We start from the raw sequence: 21,898 nt of genomic DNA on the forward strand, positions 1-21,898 counted from the left end.
AGCTCCAAGGCAGATAACACAATACAAGTGAAAATACAATATAACCAAGAGCAAGGACATTCACTGAGCAAAGTTCAATAATGAACAATGGTTAGGACATTGAGAGAAACAAATACAATACTGCTGACATCTGCCCCATGGTATTAACTGGGAGTTTTCAAGCAGACATGGCTGTATTATTGAAGCACCTAGGTAATAATTTTGCACCTACAAAACTAATGTTGCTTTCTTCTTAACAGCAAAAGTCATTCTGGAATTGCTAATCTTTCTCCATTCTACTTTGTTTTATACTGACTGGAATTCCTTCTAACTCCCTCCACAAAGAACTAGTCACTTCCTGACAATCTGTTGCTTTGTCCTGTTGTGCAGACACATCAGGGACTTCCTGAGTCAGCACTCAGTTTTGCTGTGTCATTGTATGATGTGTAGCAATCATGCTTTCTTTGTAAAGCCGGGATGCTTTTGCTGAGTAATGCTTCCTTCCAAGAGGCTGAACCTCTGGCATTGTTCCCTGCAGCTGGAAGAGCAACCACGGAAGGAAAACTTAAAGCTGATTTTTAGATTTGCTCTCATGTATTATAACTTCTAAAGAAATTCTCATTTAAAGAAAAATACTTCCATCCTCTAAAAGGACAAATATCCTTTAAATCCCAACAAATCATGTGGGACTATAATATCTGGGCTGAATCCACACACCTGCGGAGTGTCCCGGCGTTGCACTAAATGTTCGCTAAACACCCGGAAGTGTAGCATCTTTCTAGTGCGATTGTGCTAGAAAGACGCTACACTTCCGGGTGTTTAGCAAACATTTAGCGCAACGCTGGGACGCTCCGCGGGTGTGTGGATTCAGCCCTGGTCATGTAACAATGGGGTGTCCTGACATGAATAGCCAATACAAGCCATATTTTGTCAGATCTCGGAAGCAGAGTTAGTTTGGGTCAGTAATTGGATGGGAGACCTCTGAGAAAGATCAGGGTTGCTATGCAGAGGCAGACAACAGCAAACCACCTCCATTAGTCTCTTGCCTTAAAAATCCCAGCAAGGGGGGGCGGTCTTCATAAGTCAGCTATGACTTGATGGCACTTTCCACCACTACTAATGCAATCTTGAGCCTGGCAGCACAGAAGACAACAATGGGTATACAATTACTGGGGTAACAAAATATCTTGAAGTAGTACTGCAATTTCTGGTAATCCTAAAGACTGCCTTGGATATAACAAATCCATTTTCATTCAGCTGGTGAAAGAAAAAGGGCATAAACAGCAGTCACTCCCGGAAGAGTGTGCCTTTTGGTTGGATCGTCGCAGTGCTACGAGTTGCTCTTGAGCCCCATTCAGTGTTACTGTGGAGTCTTTGTGACATCACAGGCTTGTATTTTACCACGCAGCAACTTTCTTCTCCCTACACATTGGCAGGTCCACTGTAACATTGGAAGAGTGCATTAAATATTGGTGATTATACTTGGATGACTTCACTCAGCCACATGAGGTAACGTATGATCACCTCTTTTCATAGGTAAATATGCTGTCAGAAAGTAACCTCACTGCGATCCAGATCATCACATGTGGACTTCAACTCTGCCAGGAGAATTCCTTTTTAATAGGCCCACATACTTGAGACTTATTAAGAGTCAACAGCATTTTTGATACCTTATTGTACCAGAGCATAAGATGAAGCGGTAGCAACTTGACAGTGGGTAATCAAATGATCTCATGTTACATAACTGTCTTATTATTCAGAATCAACACCATAATGGGACCATGGTCCAGACACTAGAGCAGTAAGGCCAAGGGCAGTACAGCAGTGTTCTAGAATGTTCCAGATGCTTAGCGAGAGGAAGGGTGACGTTCTAGAGGAAACTCAAATCTGAGTCAGCTACAATTGCAAGCTTATTCGTTGAACTCTTCTCCATTTGACATTACGTGCCTTCCCATTAAGCAATAACAAATGGAAGATATTCAACTTCTGCTAAACGTTTTCTGAATGTCAGTACTGGTGTGGCCCTATATCCACACTAAAGCAGCCTCTATGAGCCAGTTATGCAGATAAAAAGGTTCCTCATAGCCCATCATTCCCATTTGGTTTCTGCCCAACGTCACCAACTTTTTACTTGCCCTGCCTCTATTCAGCTTGAACTGTACAGGGTTCTGCCTATCTCCATACCATGAAACATTCCATTTGCGGTTATTTTTAAGAGCAAAAAACAGCCTTGTGGGATCTGACCAACGGTCCATTTAGTCCAGCATCCTGTTTTGAACAGAGGCCAGCCATATACTTCTGAGAAACCCACAAGAAGGACATGAAGGCAACAGCCTTCACTTATAGTTTATCCCTTGCATCTGATAATTAGAGGTATACTACTCCTGAACATAGAGGTTCCATTTAGCTATCTTAATAAATAGCTGTTATTTCTGTAGATAGTTTTGCAATAAAAGAAATAAAATGAAGCTAGATTTACTTTTGTAGTCAGTTGGCAACATTATTTCTGCCCTTCTTCTGATTGGGGAATACTTTACGTGTTGAAAGTGGGCCCAGTCAGAACCACTTTTATGCAAAGTTCCCACTTTGGAGGGCAGGGCTCTGTTACTGTTGCATCTCTCGGGCATCCTCAAGTTCCATTGGTGCTTTCCTGACATCAAGATACTGTGAGGTGATATCTTGAGGAAAGATGAGTAATGACTGTGCCCGTTATTTAAAACTAGATTGTCTAGAATGGCTTGTAGGTTGTAGTTCAAAGCGCACTAACGTGGAGGTAAGTTTAATTTGCTTCAGTGAGACTTAACGGAATTTAGAAATCATAAGCAAACTGGAGTTTGATTCTGTTTCAGTAGCACCTTAAAGACCAACTAGACTTCCATGGTATGAACTGTCGTGAAAGCTCATACCCTGGATATCTAGTTGGTCTTTAAGGTGCTACTGGTCCCAAATCTCACCCTTCTACTACAGACCAACACGGCCACCCACCTGAACCTGGAGTTTGTTCATGATGAGAACAAGCACTTTAGAATTCAAGTTTGTGCTCAAGAAGTGAATTTTGATTGTTTGAAGTGCCTGGATTCAGGTGTTGTTGTTCACTTTGTTGATGTTAGATTAGACACTTTCTAAGCCGGGATGTTTTTAGTCTTGGCCTCAGGCACAAGGGGAAGGGGCTGGAGGGGAGACAGAGCAGGCAAGCCTTATAATAACCCAGGCTTGTTCTTGTCGCAAAAGGAAAAAAGTTGGAAAGGGCACCATTTGCTTTTCCCCCAGTGACCCCCCACTTCTACATTCCCCCGCCCTCACTGTCATGCTGGCTGTGATCATGTGTGTTTGAGCCCAGCTGTGGCTTTTAGCCTGTGCCTTGGCACATGTGGCCCTGAATGAGCTGGTCCAGTACCAGGATGTTGTGTATTATACAGGAGGGCTGGTTTGGTTTTTCCCCCTTCTTTGTTTAATCAAATTATATTTTTGTCAACATGGTGTAGTGGTAAGATGGTCACACCAGGATCTGGGAGATCCAGGTTCAAACCTCCACTGGGCCATGGCAGCTGACTGGGCAACTGTGGTCCAGTCACACATTCTTAGCCTGACCTACCTCACAGAGTTGTCGTAAGGAGGAAGTGGAAGAGAAGAGAACAAACTACGTGGCTTTGGGCCCATTGGGAAGAAAGGTGGGGTATAAATGACATAAATAAATGGATGAATGATACCACCTTATCTGTGTTCTTTCTAGAAAATGTGTGAGGAGGAGGTTAAGCTAACACACTGCCCCTTACACTCACATAAGCATACATAGGGTTTTAAAATAGTTTGTGCATCTAGTAATAATGTAGGCAGCTTTCTCCTTCATCAGGCCTGTTGGGTTTTTCTCCTGTCTTTGTATGAAAGTAACAGCATATACTAACTACCATTTGGATTAATCTAATATTACATGCTAGAAAATATACATTGTTGTGACTGCAGGGAAGAGAAGGAGTTAATCAGCTTGGGCAGAGTGCCCAACATTCACAAAAGAAGAAGTCTCTCGACATCCTGTTGTTGCGCTTAGCTGTCAAGATGCATCAGGTGACTTTCCCTCCTCCCTCCTCTGAGGAAGAAGAAGAGAAGGAGGGGCTGAGCTTCCCCAGCGGGGAGGGGAAAAGTATGTTGCAATTAACTGAGAACTGTACGCTGAGGTCAGATGTTTTCTGGGCTGGGCACGTGATCCCTGGATAAAAGTATAAAGAAAGATGCGGGAGAAGGGCTGCCTAACTCAGAAGCTTCTCTGGAGAGAAGGGGACAAAAGACCAAAAGGAAAAAGAAAGAAGAGTTAACACAGAAGCAGGAGGGGGCCATGGCAGAAAGGTACGTGTGGGTTTGGAGCCAGAAGGGAGAAGCGCCGGGCTGCCACAGCCACCATATCCAACAGCCTTTGGCATCTTCAAGACTAACACATTCATTGTGGCTCAGGCTTGCCACATGCATCTGGCAACATAGGCATTGACCAGAAAGCTTTTGTTACAATAAATGTGCTTGTTTTTAAGGTGCCAAAAGGCTCTCATTTGGGGGACAGTGTGAGAATTTGATTTGGGAGACAGTGGATTTGAGTTTGAATGGAAACTTTCTCTTGAAATTTGGGGTGTTTTAACCTCTCGCTAGGCAAGATGCTTGTATTTCCTCTAGAATCTTGCCAGATTCCTCATACAGAAAAGGTATTGGAAGATGCTTCTTAATATGCATTAATAAGCACCTTAAGATGCGTTTCTAAACATCTTTCTCTCTTCCTCCCCTCCTAGAATGTCTCAAGATCTGTCTGAAGCCCTGAAGGAAACCACCAAGGAGGTCCATGAACAGGCAGAGAACACACAGTTTATGAAGAGTTTCCAGAAAGGGAAGGTGTCACTTCGGGAATTTAAGGTACCCGGCTCTGACAGGGATGACTGGGGAAGGGACTGCTAATACTGTTTGAACTAGTAAACTGAACCAGTTAATAACCTCAACCTGATGCAATAAAGTGTATTTGGAGGGGTCATAAATGTTGTCATTTTCTGCAACTTGTATTCACTAGCCTCAATGAGGCCAGTTGCCCTGTGGTGTTTCATCTCCTCCCCCTCCCCCCCCCCACACACATTGCAGTGTATAACTTGATGGTGTTGGGGTCATTTTTACCCTGTTTACATTGAAAATGGCACTGAAATTAGGACTAAAGACAAAATTGAAATATATATATACTTTATTCCTGGTATCTTTGCTGCTATCTTCTTATTCCTTTACCGTCAAGGTGTAGCTTTGTTTACTTTTGTTTTTTTCTTGGCAATTGGTGGCTTTTGCAATGCAACTCCCAAGATTTTTAAAAATTTCTGTTACTTACTTGGGGTCTCTCTGACCCCGCACACTGGATTAATAAAGTAAACTTTTTGTCTGAGCAAGGGTTTATTAAATCAGCAAGGAAACAGATTAAACTAGTACAGCATCCTGAATGAGAGCCTTAAATGTATGCTTCAAACTCCCAGTTTGAAAAATTGCACCCATATAAACCACAGTTAAAAGGGTTAAAGTTTTTCTTAAGCATACAGGCCAAGAGAGTATCCAGTTCTGATGACCTAGCCTGGGTTAGGCTAGGTCAATGATTTTCAGTTCAGTTCTAGTTACGCTCTTGCTGTTCATTGAAGTCAGTGGGTTTAGAAGGGTGTAATTGTTTAGGATTGGCCCTATTTGTCTCTTAGATCCTTCTGTACTATATTACAGTGATAATAAGCATGCTCTAGGCAATGTTGCCTGCGCTGGTTTCCCCATCTGCCCTCCCATCCATCAGGTGCACACCTGTTCAGAAAGGTGTCATAGCTCCTATTTGTGGAAGGGCGTGCCCGAGGAGGTCCACAGAGAATCCTCATTACTGGTTCTCTGTGAGATGTGCAAGGCAACTCTTTTCCGTAGGATATTTACAAATGTGTATGAAATTGCCATCTGCTTCCATTGAATGGAGTTGGCTGTATAGACAATTATTTGATTTTTTTATATATCTGCCCAATTTCATCATTACTGTTTTTACTGTGACAATTGTATTTGAATGCAATATTAAATTTGTTGCTGCTTCAAACATAGGCAAGAGGCAAGATATGCATTTATAAAATAGCTAAGCTGTTCAGCACTTTAAAGTCATCTCCAATCCTTTAAAAAGTTTACGCTGAATAGGTTTTTTCTAAGCAAGCGTGCTTAGGAATGTAGTATTTAAAAGTGTAATATTGTGTTGTACCCAGCATTTGGGACAGATTTTCTGCTAGGTCACAAAAGAACCTGGAGAGCCAGTGTGGTGCAGTGGCTAAAGTGCCAGACTGCAATCCAGGTAGCCTGGGTTTATTCACCAGTCTGCCATGGAAGTTTGGTGGATGACCTTGGGTGAGTCATGGTCTCAGCCTGACCTGCCTCACAGGGTTGTTGTGAGGATAAAATGAAGTGGAGAAGAATGGTGCATGCTGCTTTGCATCATGGGCGAGAAAGGTAGGGTATAAATGAAGACAAAAAATTAAAACCCTGAAAGCTACATAATCCTAAGAGCTGCTTGCTAGTCTTGAGGGGCTTGGATCCACCAGAGGATTCTGCGGACAGGAGCTGATTTTCAGAATTCTCCGTCTCTCACTGAAGACCTTCATTGTTCTGGAGGGTCTCCTGTCCCAAGGAGCAGCTTTGGGAGGAGGCATTTTAGGCTGCATCAGGAGGAGATAGGTGAGAAAGCCATGCCCATATATATAGCTGACACTAAAGAGGAAAACAAAATTCTGATAACTATCAGAAAAGATTCCCTGACAATCTGGCCTGCTGATGCTGGTACATGCCACAGCTTCTTGGACACCAGTTACACTTCATGTAGCAGAGAACAAGGATTGCCACCAATTGTGCACTTAACTGGCAGTTTGGTATAGTGGTTAAGAGCATGGGACTCTAATCTGGAGAACCGGGTTTGATTCCCCACTGCTCTGCTTGAACCCAGCTGGGTGACCTTGGGCTAGTCACAGTTCTCTGAAGCTCTCTCAGCCCCACCCACCTCACTGGGTGCTTGTTGTGGGGATAATAACGACATACTTTGTAAACCACTCTGAGTGGGCATTAAGTTGTCCTGAAGGGCAGTATATAAATCGGTTGTTGTTGTTATTGTTATAGCCAGTCCTGGCTCCCCACCAGTTTTGCCTCTTCGATACCTGTGTTTTTAAACACGTTTGTCATATTAACACATTGCATTCTACATCTATGAAAAAATAACTTAAGTGTGCTTCTTTAAAAACAACAAGCAGCATATAGCATCTTGATTTCTGTCGCGTAATACTGGATTGTTTTGTCCCAGAGAGGAGGGCACAATTCCCCAGCCCCTTTTCTGAATCTGAGCAAACTCTGCTTTGCAGAAGCCTGCCAGTGCTAATCGTACAAGCGAATTAAAAACATGCTAACTACACAAGCATTCTCTGCCAGAGGCCAGTTGAACCAGTTTGAGATAATAGATAGGTGTAGGTCTGTATGAATAATGGGGTGCCAGTAAGCGGGGACACAGATTTAACAACTAAGTCAACAGGAAAGAACAGAGAGGCTATTTGAACAATGGTGAAATTCTTGAGAGGCAGGTTCAAAGGACCAGTTTATCACCAAACAATTTAACATTTCCTGAAGATTTCCATTTAAAAAATAAATTAGTTGGGTTCCAAAAACCAGTCCAAATGGATGGGAGGGGAAAGCATGACGAGTATGGCATATCATAAATGAGTCAGTAATCTGTCTCTGAAACCAGTTACAGATACTGGTTCGGTATGGTAATGAGATAGAAGTTCAAAGTGATTACAGGATGGCTGTTTCCACTCGGCTCCCCGCTGCTCGTAACAACCCGGAAGATCGCACAAAAAACACGGAACATCGCGTTTTCTCACGTGAGATTCGCACGAGAAAACACAATGTTCCGCATTTTTTGCGTGATCTTCTAGGTTGTTACGAGCGGCGGGGAGCCGTGTGGAAATGGCCAGTGTTGGCAACATGTTTTAGGGAGTAGAATTAGATCTGAAGGCCAAATTATTTAAGACAGTGGAAGATTGATTAATGGATATCCCCAGCATTTTACAATGAATAATCACAGTTGCCTGGGAGCTTGGTTTAGGCTTTGGGCCATGAAGCAGGAGGCAGCAGGTTTAACCCTTTGTGTAGTTTTGCAGTTGAAATTGTCCCTACTCTTAACATACAGGTAAACTCTTTGGAGAGTCAGGACTGGATGCAGCTCCCTGTTATGTGTACATTTGGTAATAAATTTGGAAGGGAAAAAGACAGCTTACCTCTTTGCCTGTCTTTTTTCTTTCTTCCAGGACTAGAAAAAGAAAGGGTGGAGGATAATAGATTCATTCATACACACCCAAGATATATTCATTTTTGACCTCAGGATGCAAAGCCTGCCTCTGGCCAGGGTCATTCATTTATTCGTTCACTTCATTAATTCCATTCATTCACTTCTTTTATACCCCACCCTTCTCTTCTCCTCTATTTAATCCTTATAACAACCTCATGAGGTACATTAGGCTGAGAGTGTATGACTGACTGCCCCAAGGTCACCCAGCAAGCTTCTATGGCAGAGTGGGAATTTGAACTTGGGTCTCCCACATCCTAGTCTGACATTCTTGACCACTACACCACAACGGTTCACCCTAGTTCTTGGTTGATTCATTCATTTACTGCACTTTTATCCCACTCTTCTTCCAAGAAGCTTGTGTGGCATAAATTTTTCTTCCCTTCTCTATTTTTTCCTCCCAATAAACCTATGAAGTTGGTTAGAATGAGAAAGAAAGACTGGCCCAAGGTAATCCAGTCTGGCAAGTGGAGGTTTTAATCCAGATTTCCCCAGTTCTGTTCCAGCATTCTGATCACTAAACAACACAGACGTCCAGATTTATGTTTTAAATATGCTTCAATTCAGAGGCTGTAGCTGACCAGCAATATATTAAAATTTGTATGAAACACTCTTTCCCTCTTCTGGCCTAACCCTAGGACTGACAAAGATTCACTGTCTCATGGAAAGTGCTGATTTAAGCAGGAGAAGCAATAGTGGTTCCTTCTTCCCTAGTCTTGTCCACACCCCTCCTTCATCTGTTGAAGTGAGCAGGATGGAAGATGTGCGATATAACATAGCAGATGGGGTGCGTTAGTGAAGAGAATATTTGTGGACAAATGGATAGGCAACTTTTCAAGTTTCCTGCTTAATGGTTTTCAAATTGCAGTTGGGTGATTCTGCCCTCAGCCAACAAATCCCAACCAAACTTTTAGAGAATGTTTTAGGGCTTCCAAAAGATTAATACTTAGCAATCCTTTCCAGGGCAAAGGAGATTCACAATTCAGAGCAACCTCTTAGTATGCCTTTCTCTTTGGGTTTGAAGTCCCGCCTCATCTCATATGGGTGCTCTTGGGAGACAACACAATGGAGAGTACAGGAGCTTGTTAGTTATGTTGGCACCACGCCTTCAAGAATTGTATAGGTCAACATGCACTCCAAATGCCATTTGGCAACATCAAATGTAATTATGTACTGCTGGTTGCCTGAAGAAAAGTGAATGAAGAAATCTAGGATGTGACCAGATAGCTGTTTGGAACAGACCTGTCTTCAGTACATGTTTGCCTAAAAGAGGTTTACAACAATATGCATGAGGTAGAGAAAGTAGATAGAACTCCACCCCCCTCCCATATTAATATTTGAGGGCACCCAATGAAATTGCTGTATAATAAATTCAGGAGCAATTAAATAGTGGAATTTGCTGCCAGTGGACATAGCAATGGCCATGAGTCTAGACAGCTTTAAAAGGGAATTAGGCATTCATGGAGGAAAGGTCCCTCGGTGGCTACTAGCCATAGTGACTAAAGGGCATCTCCATATACACAGGCAGCAAATGTCAGAATACCAGTGCTAGGAAGCAACATCAGGAGAAGACCTCGGCCTCTGTGCCATGTTCACTGGCCCTCCAGAGCAGCATTGTTACCTTTGTGGAACAGGATGCTGGACTAGATGGACCAGTAGTCTGATGCAGCAGGCTGCTTCTTCTGTCTCAGCCACACACCCCGATGCCTTGAATCCTACGCAAGCTTCTCTTTGCCCCATCTCTGTGTACTGACAGCACAGGCGATGTTGAGCCAACATGGTATGAATAGCCTCCCCACCCAACCCTGAAAATTGCAGGTACCCCCCTTTCCTTGCACAGGCATCATCTAACCTGTAGAAACCAGCCATGTGGACATGCCTTCAGCCACAGAACTCCCCTATTTTGATGAACAGGAATTATATGGATAGCTGGAACTTTGCTGTACCCCCATATTATAAAAGAAGTTCTTATTTATTTCTTTGGAAATGTCTTCTACGTAAGAGCATTTTGGCTTGTTCATTCTCACATTTTGTCAGAGGATTGAGCAATATTCTGGACTGTCATCTTTCCTGGAACCGCCTTTATTATTTGAAATGAATCTGTCTGTTTGCAAAAGGCAAACAGTCTCGATTTGAGGACTGAAAGAACGATTTGTAAAGCAACAGTGTGGAAATAGGAGCCATTTCCTCAGTACAGGAAAGTGCCAATGACGAGTTTGACAGAGTCTGATCTACTGACTTTACTGACAGCATTTCCTGCATTGACACAGCTGTGGGTAAGGTTTGCAGGTGGCTGTGAGAACAATGTCCTTTAACAGAGGTTTAATGCATAGCAATGGCAGCTGAAGCATTTCAAGGCATGAAGTTAAATAACATCACCTGATAATTGCTTGCAGATGGAAATGATATTAAAGAGACAGCTAAAGAAATCCGTCTAAAAGTCTGACTGCAAGAGGTCCTGCGAGGGAGCCACACTTCTGCCCTTTCTTGTGCCACTTTCTGCTGCTGGTGTAGTGAGGGCACATTTTTGCAACCTTGTGTAGAAACAGCCTTACCAGACGGCCAAATTAAATGCAATGGTGGCAGTTCCATGAGCTTCAACATGGAATTTCTGTCCCATTCACACAGAAAGAGGGATGGAACCCAGTTTTAATATCCAAGGGAATATGCATTTGAGGAGTGCAGTACCCTCCCCACACAGGTGTCTCAGCCCTCTGTGCCCCCCTCTCTCTCCAAATATTTTCCCCTGAGCTTCTGTTTCAGAGCTTAGGCATTTGGAGAGAGAAATTTATAGGAAGGTAATGTATGACCAGTTCTAGCAACACTGCAAAGTCTAACCACATGATTGTGTTTTTATTTAGATGTCATGAACAAACCACCCTTTTTTAATGACACGAACAAGCCTGAAGTGAAAATCCTTGACCTTGCAGGCTCTCCTTACCTGCATAGCCAAGACTGAAGGATTTCTTATGTAAATGAACCACAATTTGCTGTGACATCCTAATTTAACCACTTTAATAAAGTGGGACTTGATTCTTTTACAATAATTGGAATTCTAAATCAAGATGAAATCCCAATTTGTTACTGTGCTAGAATGCAGATGTGGTTAGATCACGTGGTGGTTAGATCAAAGAATTCCCAGATGAGGAAGCCTTCAATCTTGGCTCCCCATGTGAGAGCAAAAGGAAGGGAGTGTGCATGCCCACGAATTTCAGGCTCAGTCATGTCAGAGGCAAACTGTGTCATCAGAAAACAGCCTGAATCATGTTCTCTGGGTCATGTGGAAACTAACAAGCATGGAATCTAGAAAAGCAGGAATGATTTCTTGGGTTTAATACTGTTGTGTGGAGCACAAGCAAAATTTGAAAAGGACCACTCCTTGTCCTCTGCTCAGGCTACCATGATAAACTGAAAAATCCTGACAAGAAAATAAATGCCTTCCATGTGTCTGTTGTACAGAAGGCCCACCATTCTGCTTGCTTCTCAGTACAAGTAATACCCTTTGTCCTCATAACAGCACTTTATTATGAGCATTAAATTTTCCAGGAACGTTTTCTGTCTAATCTGGAGTTGACCAAAGTGCAGTGAAAAGACTTTCCTTCACTGCCCGCTTTGAGTGAGACATTACTAAGCAGAAGCCTTGGGCCAGATAATTAGATCCCAGTGTAAAATAACACTAGAGCTGTCCAAGATGTAGAGAAATGGAAGAGCACCATCTGTTGGGAGTCATCTAAGACTTGGCAGATATCAAATACTGCTCCTGCATTGTCTGTAGCTAAAGGAATATGCTAAACTAACAACCAAGCCTGTTGTATAAACTATGGGCTCTAGAAAACTTGGTGCCCTGGCTGCACACTCGGCCCTCCACGCTGAGGCTGCCGCTGCCCCTGCTGCCGCTTGAGCCAGCACCTGCAGCTTGGAGAGCAATGGCATGGGGCTGCCAGCTGTTCCCTTGGCCACCCTTGGGGTGGCCTGCACCGTCCCTGGCACTGCGTAGGCCAGCAGCTGAAGCCCCAGAGGGATCAGCATGTCTCCGCTGGCTGCTCCAGCAGCTGCTTGGGCCAGTGCCTCTTCTCTCTATGCTTGGGCCGGGGGTCGAAGCCCAGGAGGGGCTGGTGCGCTCTGCTGGCTGCTTCGGTGGTGGCCCGTGCTTGGGTGTCTTCCCCCTGAGCCCCGGTTGAGTCCATGGGCACGGACTCCATCTCTGGGCTCTCACGGCCAAGTAAGTCCATTGCCAATGACTCACTTCTTATCCCCGCAGAGTATGCAGGCAGAGGGATAAAAAGTGAGTCATCAGCAACACGGTTTGCCTTTTATATCTTAGGATGATGAGTTGCTATACACAGTTTCCCAACTGTCACTTCACTAAAATAGTGATGGTGAAATGGGGAAACTATCAGTCCAAACTGTGCATGGATCACAAATGTGTTAACATATACACAATAAGTGCACGCATAAGTACAGGCCCTTTCTTGCCACTCCTTCTGAAGGAGGGGCCTTCTTTATGATGGAGTTCCTTTCATGAATCTCCCTCTCCACTAAGGTTCATTGGCTTATAGTTCATCCGTTTTTAGATACTAGATGAAGCTATTCCTTTTTGCTTAAGCTTTTGGTTGATAGTGCAAAACTGGAAATGCTTTCTTGGGAGTAATTCCCATTAAGTAAACTTCAATAGGATTCTGAACAGGCCTGCTTAGGATTGTTCTCTTTATGTCTGATTTTCAGGGGGGCGGGAGGAGTAACTTCTGCTGTTAGATCCTGAATTGTAAGGCTGGTTTGCTTTAAGGCAGGCTCTGTTTGATTTTATGGCTTTTTATGTGTTGTGCTTTTATGTTTTATTCTGGCTTTATGATATTTAGCACTTGTCAATGTCAATAGTTGCCTTGTGAACTATAAAGCAGGAAGTTTATGAAATAAATAAACAATGCTTTTATAAGAAAATGGAGGATTAGTCTGCATGGTTAAATGGCAACCTTAGAATTAAGGCTTTCTCTTCCTCCCCAACTCCTATCCCCTTTTTAGCTCTATTTAGCTTCCCTGTACTACGTCTATTCAGCTCTGGAGGAGGAATGTGAGAGGAATAAGGACAATCCAGTCTACGCCCCTGTTTATTTCCCAACTGAGCTGAATCGCAGTGCCTCTTTGGAGAAAGACTTGGAGTATTTCTATGGCCCTACATGGAGACGGGAGATACAGTGTCACAAAGCAACTCAGAAGTATGTAGACAGACTCCATCATGTAGGCCAGGATGAACCCGAACTCCTGGTGGCTCATGCTTACACTCGCTACCTGGGAGATCTATCTGGGGGCCAGATACTCAAAGCAATTGCACAGAAGTCTCTTCATCTGCCCACAACTGGAGAAGGACTGGCTTTCTTCAACTTCCCTGAAATCACCAACATCCACAAGTTCAAACAGCTCTATCGAGCTCGGATGAACGCCATCCCAATGGACGCAGTTACTGAGAAGAGAATCCTTGAAGAGGCCAAGAGATCTTTCCTGCTGAATATAGAAGTGAGTAATTGCCCATCTCTGTTCTCCTACTATGCAGGTTGCAGCTATCTTCAAAGTCAAGGTGACCTTTCTGATCATGATTCTAGGAGATGATAACAAATTCTCAAGAGTTTCTCTGTACTTCTTCCACTGAGAAATTACTTCTGTAAATTGAAACAGGTATAGTGAAATAATTATGAATTATTTCACTTTCATTATGAATTCAAAAGAACTAGCTTTCAAGTTTCATAGAACACTTCCTACAGTTAACTGTAAAAGAATAACAGGAGGTAAGGACTGGTGGGGAAATTAAAAGGTCCTAGGAGCAAGCCACGCTAGCAGTGCCTGTGGTGCAACAAGCCAGTACTGTAGGGTCTACCTACCTCTGACCCAGCTAGCAGCACATGCTATCAATGCATCAGCTCATCCTTTGCCTCCTCCCAGACTGCTGCCAACTGATTGTAGTGCCGGAGGAGGCAATGAGTGAATAGACACTGGTCATTGTTGCTGCTGAAGGGCCCAAGGCTAGTGGATCCTCCTGCACTGGCAAAGCTATTGATTCTTGGCGCTTCTTGCTCCTGGCCACCTGCGACCTCTAGGACAGCAGCTCTCTGGAAATTTCCCCTCTGAGTTAAATTGCCAGTCCACCCCTGAGGGGAGAGGTGAAGTGTTCCCTGTGGAAAACTTGGTGGAAGTCCAGTCTGGAATATGTTGGTTTTTCCAATGACCAAAATATGCAGGCCAATTAGAGAAAAATGTTGGCTTAGGGAAGAAATCCAAATAGGAATGGTATCATAACACCTAAAGAAAATATTATATCTTAAGATATAATTCTAGAAGCTCATTGGTGACTAATTAGGTTAGACTGTGCCAAGTCCAAAAGATCCCAAGTTGCACTATTGCATGCTGGGACAAAAAGAGATGGCCACTTTCCCTTCAAAAATATAAAAACTAGCTGTTATTCAGAAGAGCTCCCTAAATCCCTGCTCCTTTGGGTTTATTAGAAGATGCATCCTTTTTACCTTTAATCAGTCAAGTTTTTAGCATTTTAGTTTGGTTTGCTTAATTTTTCTGTCTGTATTTAATTTTTCCCTTTTTTCAGCTTTGTTTAATTTTAAACATAAAACCAACATTTGGACCTGGGAAATTTTAAATTAAATACAAAGCCATTAAATACATAACCTATTATTTTTCCTTCTCTGATGAATGTCAACTTCCGCATTGCTTAGCTGGTCATTTTTCACAATCAACTGCAAGCGGAAAAGAAAATACAGTTCTGTACTGTGTTTAATATAGTTTGTCCCCTAAACGTTCAGAAATGCCCAACCCCACAGAAAAGATCCTACTATATAGTTTTTTTCTTCATAAGTAAGTGTCATTCAGGAAGGGCTCCAAAACTCTCTGTGATTTGTGATAATCTGATTACTTTATACCTTTCTTGTCCCTCAGTTCCTGTTCACTCACAGTGCCCATGGCATTCCTGAATAAATAAATAATCGTAATTGTTATTGAGGGGAGGGTAAATTAATTACTGCTTTTCAGTTTGCAGCCAAAGCAATTGTTCATTGGAAAAAGTACAGTTGTCGCTGTGCAATTCTGATGTAAAGTGAGCAATTACTTTTGCTGATTGAGCCTTCTAACCAAGCAGGAACTAACATTTAAGGAATACTTCAGCACTTTAAAAGATAAGGGTGTAAATGGCTTATAGGTAAATTACTCCAGGAATTCTCTTCCAGAGAGTTTTTTTAATATTTCTAAGCATACGCCCTAAACACAGATATTTGGGATTGGTCTACAAGACCATAGAACACTGGAAAATAAAACATTAGTAACTAGCTATACTCACATTATATCAAAATCTCTAAACCTCTCTCCTTCTTGAGAAGGGATCACACATATATTTGGGATAAATGTACATACAGGTGAAACAGAATCCAGAATGCTGGAAAATACCTGGGCATGGCGAAAGTGGGACAAAAGTGTTGCCTGAATCCTCTACTGCAGGTTTTCGTTACAGATGAGGAACTGTCTTCTTGGGCCAGTCAGAAAATTTAGTAACTACCTATTCAAAATTCCATTCAAGGAAACTTTAAATCAATAAACTTCCACATAAAGATCAAAAGCTTGTTGTGTGTGCATGTGTGCATGCACATACACAAAATGATGAGGTGTGAAAAGGGGTGTACTCAGTGCAAAAGGTGCGACAAGAGACATATTAGAGGGTTAAAACACATCCTAGTCCCCACCCCCGGATGACAGCATGCAAAAAATGTCACATTACCATGATATTTTCACTCTTCTGCCCCGCACCCCACCCCCCGCACCCCAATCAGCAAAATTCATGTAGGCTCTACCCCATTAAACGCAGTGTGGCATTTTATTGTGAATTCAAAACAGGATAGGCCTGCTTTGTCACAAACCCATATGCATCCATAACATAGGCTAGCACCAAAGCAATTTAAATTGTAATCCTGTTGTTAAGAATAGAGATGGGCACGGACCGGAATACGAACCAAAAAAACCCACGAACCAGTGGTTTGTGGAAGCTCGTTTCCATGAACTTCCACAAACTAGTCTACTGGTTCATTTGGTTCATTTTAAACAGCAATGCCCCTTTCCCTGCTGCTGCAAACCGGCAGGGAAAGGGGCATTTAAACCCATGGATCAGCGGGGCTTGGCTGCCCAGCCAGGAGTTCCTGGCCAGCTAGCCAAGCCCCACCCGCAGTTTAAACGGCCATTTCCCCACTGCTGGGAGCAGCTATTTAAACAGCCCTGCTGTTTAATTGATCAGCTGCTTGTTGGGGATCTCCCTGACAAGCAGCTGATCCGGGGGTTTAAAAGCCCCTTTCCCTGCTGCCGCTAAGCGGCAGGGAAAGGGCATTTAAACCCCATGAACCGGTTTGTGAACTTGCCCGAGTTTGTGGGAGTTCGTGGTTCCTGGTTCGTGAAAATGCCATGAACCACGTGGTTTGGTTTTTTTGTGGTTCATGCCCATGTCTAGTTAAGAATAAAACATTATTTCATCTGGAGGCTTGAACCAGAACCTTGATTCTTTTTTTCTAATCAGTGACATTTGAATCCACTGTTTACTCTTCTATATCTTTCTGCAGTGCTTCAAAACTGAGTTTTCACAGGGAACTGTTGCCTTATGGCTGCAAGTCCCTGTTGGAATCACGTATTACAGGTAATGTGTAGTTTGGGCCTCAGATATAGTGTACAAACTGTAAAGGTGCCAGCATTTTTTTCCATTGTGTACTGGCACATTTACAGCATCTCTCTGTTGTGAGTTTCAAATTCATGTTTATCTCAGTAGGAAGGCCAGGGATATCAGAATTTTTCTAGCTTTGCTAAAATGCTTTTCCCAAAGTGCCATTAGATTCAGTGACATATGTAAAAGTATGGTTCATAGTAACATTTCTTTGTTATCCATCTTCCCAGGTGTTTGAGGAACTGCAGAGGCTGACTCAAGGACAACCATCTGCAAATGGCAATGCTGTACAACCAAAGCTGGAGCTTCGCACGAGAGGAACCAACAGATCACACAGTAAGAAGAACTCCTACTCTTTCCATTGTATTGCTACACCTTTCTCTTAAATCTTCTAAGTGATGGAAATATGATTGATCCCTTTCCGTAGTTTTTGAGGGGTTTTTGTGGTGGTCCTCACCAGTACTGAGTACTGACACTAGGGGGTAAGGGGCGTTCTTCTAGGTCCTGAGCGGGAATTGGTGGAAATCAGTGCATCATAAGTACAGGCACTTTAAAAAACTGTCTGGGATTCAAAAAATCACTGGTTTCTGCTGATTTTTTGGCTGACACTTTAGGGACTGTAGTTTGTTGAGTGGGTTGGGGAACCTCTGGCAGAGATTCTAGTCCCTTTACAAAACTATCTAGTTCAGCATTCTTTGGCTAATCCAAGACATAATAAATAGTCGAGAAGCTTATTTACATTCAGGGCTTTTTTTCAGCTGGAACACGGTGGAACGGGGTTCTGGAATCTCTTGAAAATGGTCACATGGCTGGTGGGTCCGCCCCTTGAGATCAGGGGGCGGGGCCACCAGCCATGTGACCATTTTTGCCAAGGGTGATTTAAACTTTTAAATACTCCCCCCTTGTTCCAGCTGACCAAAGTGATGTCATTGGCCTTGGGAGCATGCGTGCACTTTGCACCTTTCCTGCCCACTGAGTTCCACCACACCTTTTCCCAGAAAAAAAGCCCTGTTTACATTTGTAGAGGCCAAGTGGGATTACAGATGACCAGTTTACTGTGCCTCCTCTCTTTCACATTTGAGAGGATTATATGGAAGTCAAAGGTACCTCAGGGCTGAGAAAGCCTTGTGTAATTAGCCATCTGAGGCAGCAGCGTAGAGTGACACAGGAAGTGAGCCCAATGCTGGAAAGTGAAGGAAAAATTTCAGAAAAGTGGAAGGACCCTGTTTTAAGAATCAAGTTTGGAACCTTAGTGTGACTGGTAGAGATCAAATGCACTGAAGACAGATGCCAATCTCTACTGTAACATTTCTGTTGACCCAGCCTCTGTCTGGAAAAGACGTAACTTTTAAAAGCTCCTGCTCTTTCCATTCCCCTACCCTAGCGTCACAGTTTCCTGGTATTTCTGTATTACACAGCTTAGTTATGAAATGTAGCACAATTAGAAAATTCACTTTTGTGGTTGACATCTTTTGGAAGTTCTTGGTTTCTAGTAACTTCCATTTTAAGGTTTTGTCTAGCAAATGAGTTTTCCATGTTGTTTGTGCAGCCTCAGCTATACAGTTGGCTGTAATATTATCTTTCTGGATTGTTTATCTTGTCCGGCAGCTCTCCTGGCATCCAGCGATGTTATCAATGTCACTGGAGCATCACTAATGCACTAGAAACAAAAGCTCTTCACCTGGTTTCCAGCCTAACAAGTTTTTCATTTCTGTTCATGTAGGTCCAGTTGCTGCAGTGGAAAATGAACGGGCGCAGATGCAGCATAAGGACATGCTACCTAGCACGCCACTCCTGCGTTGGGTTCTTGCTCTTTTCTTCTTAGCCATGACAGTGGCCGTGGGCTTGTACACAATGTGAAGAGAAAGGACCTTAAGTGTTTCTCACCAGCACCTGTCTTTCCCACAACTAACTGATCTTTCCCTTGTGGAGGAAAGGCCTGCTTAGATTTCTCAGCCTGGGGTAGTCTGAGCATGACTGTCCCTAGTACTAACAATATAGGCAATTTCATAAATGGCTTTAAAAGAATGCAAATGCTTGTGTTGGAAACATTTCTCTTACGATCTTAAAATGCCATGATCTGGCAAGCCTTCAGACAAGGAGAAAGACACAAAGACTAAAGACTGATAACTTGCCAGCAGAGAGAGAGCTGAGAGATAAATATTAGAGCTGGTACTTTGTCCAATGGGGGGGGTTTTTTGTACAAATGTCTAATGCTTTGTTGCTTGCTTCTCTTGGTACTGAGAGGCAAGACATTGTTGAATTAGGGTTGCCAACCTCCAGGTGGACCTGGATATATCCTAGAATTACAACTGATTTCCAGACCACAGACATCAGTTCCTCTAGATCAAATGGTTGCTTTGAAGGGTGGACTCTATGGCACTATAGCCTACTGAGGTCCCTCCCATAAACCCCACCTTCTCCAGGTTCCACTTCCAAATCTCCAGGAATTTCCCAACCCAGAGTTGGCAACCCTATGTTTAGTTTAGTTTTAAACTATGTTTCTGTTTTTGAAACACGTGTTTCAAGTTTTGTTCAGCAATCATATCTGAAACAAACATCATCCTGATAATCTTGCGAAGATCTTGCATTTGTGATTTATCTTTTTAATTTATATGTACATCCATTCAAGCTGTGTATTATAGAAAAACAACCATTAAACATCCAAGGGAGGTGACTGAATGGTGTTCACCTTTTATCAGATCTTGGTATTTTCTCTGCTATGCTTGAAAGAAAATCACAGCTAATTCCTCAAATAAATTAGTCTTTTTTACCCTGTGTATATATTTATTATCCCTATTTCTTGTTTCTTGTCCTAGTAAATTGCTGTCCCCCTTTTTGCTCTTTAGGATTTCCTTATTAATACATTGTTAAAAGTTAGAATATAACTACACATCATATTCCACCCCCACTACCACCATCACACTTCCTCACAGTCAGGCCTGTGTGTGAGTTCATACTGGGAACAGCTGGATTTGAGCCCAGTGGCAACAAGATGTTCAGAGTGTTAGCTTTCAAGAGTCAGAGCTCCCTTCTTTTGTTTTACCACATGGCACAATGATGTATACAGCATGCCATTTCACACACTGCATATGCTTAGCTATATTTTGATCTCTGTTTGCACAGTATCAGACATGCTGGGAAGTTTATTTCCAGGCAAACGGGGCACAATTTGGACAGGGACCACGGCATATAAGAAGAATGGGCTTCAGTCTTCCCACATGCCATTTTCCTGACCTGAAACAGCTTGAGAGTAGGGAGGCCAGGTCTCCCACTATGGTGGGAGACATCCTGGCCCGACACATGACACAGTGGATTTTAAAAAATGGAGGGAGATGATTTGAGTTGTGCTGATGTGCAACCTCATTTCCTGCACAAAACAAAAGGTCATATCATTATGTCACGGCAACGTTCTAAGATTCAACTAAAATGTTGGGAATCTGTTTGTTTTACCATATGGCACCATGAAGTATACAGCTTGCCACTGCGTATGCTGAGCTATATTTTGATCTCTGCTTGCACAGTATCATACAATTATATCTTTATTACTGTATATCATTAACCAAAGAACGAACAGGTTTGACTTTCAAGCCAGTGGAAGAAAGGCTACTGCTCAGTAAACACATACAGCTTACAGATTTTGCAACAGTGCATAATGGAGACTGTAGAGTATTGACAATGACTTGTATTATGAGAACAGGAGTGCTGCTATGTGTCCTTTGTTTCAGCTGTGAAGCATGCACTCTTTCTATGCCACACATTCTCAATTTGCAAAACTTAGGCATTGTTGGCCAAATTGATTCCTGAAAACCACAGTTGAAAAGGCAATGTGCTTGTGTGTGTATATTTTATCAATGTGTCGGTTTGGTGTAGTAGTTAAGAGTGGCGGGACTCTAATCTGGAGAACCAGGTTTGAAACCCCACTCCTCTGCTTGAAGCCCTCTGGGTGACCCTGGGTCAGTCACAGCTTTTAGGAGCTCTCTCAGCCCCACCCACCTCACAGGGTGATAGTTGTGGGGATAATAATAACATACTTTGTAAACCACTCTGAGTGGGCATTAAGTTGTCCTGAAGAGCAGTATATAAATTGAATGCTATTATGGTATTATTATTATAAGATAATTATTTAACAGTAAACATTGAAAGGGCTAGTTAATCCACTTTATGCCTATTGAGGATTTGTTCCCATTATAGTATTTGCTCTTTTGGCAAGAGGGATTTTACTGTGATTTGGAAAAGGCTGAAGAAAACTTTTTTTTTGAAAATCAGAAAGTCAAAGTTACTACAGCTAAGTAATATCTGTGGTTACACAGATAAGAATAACAAACACCCAGCCAATGTTTTCTGTCTCCTGGGGAAGCTCTAGGAAGTTTCTGCATCAAGAACTGGATGAGAGTTAACTAGCGACAAATCGGAAAGGATTCATTTGCTCCTACTGAGAGTGCCTATGATTGTGGCTGTCTCCATTCACAAGGAAGTCAGTCATATATACTGAAAATTGTAGATACTTGTTTTTATTATTATTTTTTATTTAAATTTTGTTTTGGTCCATTAAAAAAAAATCCAGAAATAACAATTATGCAATACTGTTTTTCTCAGACCAACCAAAATGTTGCAAAACAGTGTGAGGTTCAAGTTCCTTAGAACTCTTCATCAGGCTAAAGTGATAAATACAAAATAGGGTGTGGAAGGGTAGTAAGAAAGATGCTGATAGCATGATGGAAAAGCCCAAAGCCTGCCTTAGAGATGGGCACGAACTGAAATACGAACCAAAATTCGTCATGCACCTGGCCAGTTCGTGGTTCATGAACCAGCAGTTCGTCAGAGCTCATTTCTGATGAACTGGGTGAACTTTAGGC

The 21,898-nt window shown here is 42.6% G+C and overlaps 1 protein-coding gene across 1 annotated transcript; it reads left to right on the forward strand.

Annotated features, from left to right (window-relative positions):
- Positions 1–4,162: 4,162 nt before the first annotated feature.
- Positions 4,163–19,812, forward strand: HMOX1 (heme oxygenase 1). Its single transcript, XM_054989437.1, has 5 exons — positions 4,163–4,323; positions 4,755–4,875; positions 13,361–13,852; positions 17,270–17,375; positions 18,763–19,812. The coding sequence occupies exons 1-5, from the start codon at positions 4,313–4,315 to the stop codon at positions 18,897–18,899; spliced, it is 867 nt and encodes a 288-aa protein (XP_054845412.1). The 5' UTR covers positions 4,163–4,312; the 3' UTR covers positions 18,900–19,812.
- The last annotated feature ends 2,086 nt before the right edge of the window (positions 19,813–21,898 follow it).

The sequence above is a fragment of the Eublepharis macularius genome, chromosome 9 (assembly GCF_028583425.1).
Source record: "Eublepharis macularius isolate TG4126 chromosome 9, MPM_Emac_v1.0, whole genome shotgun sequence".
Taxonomy (NCBI): Eukaryota; Metazoa; Chordata; class Lepidosauria; order Squamata; family Eublepharidae; genus Eublepharis; species Eublepharis macularius.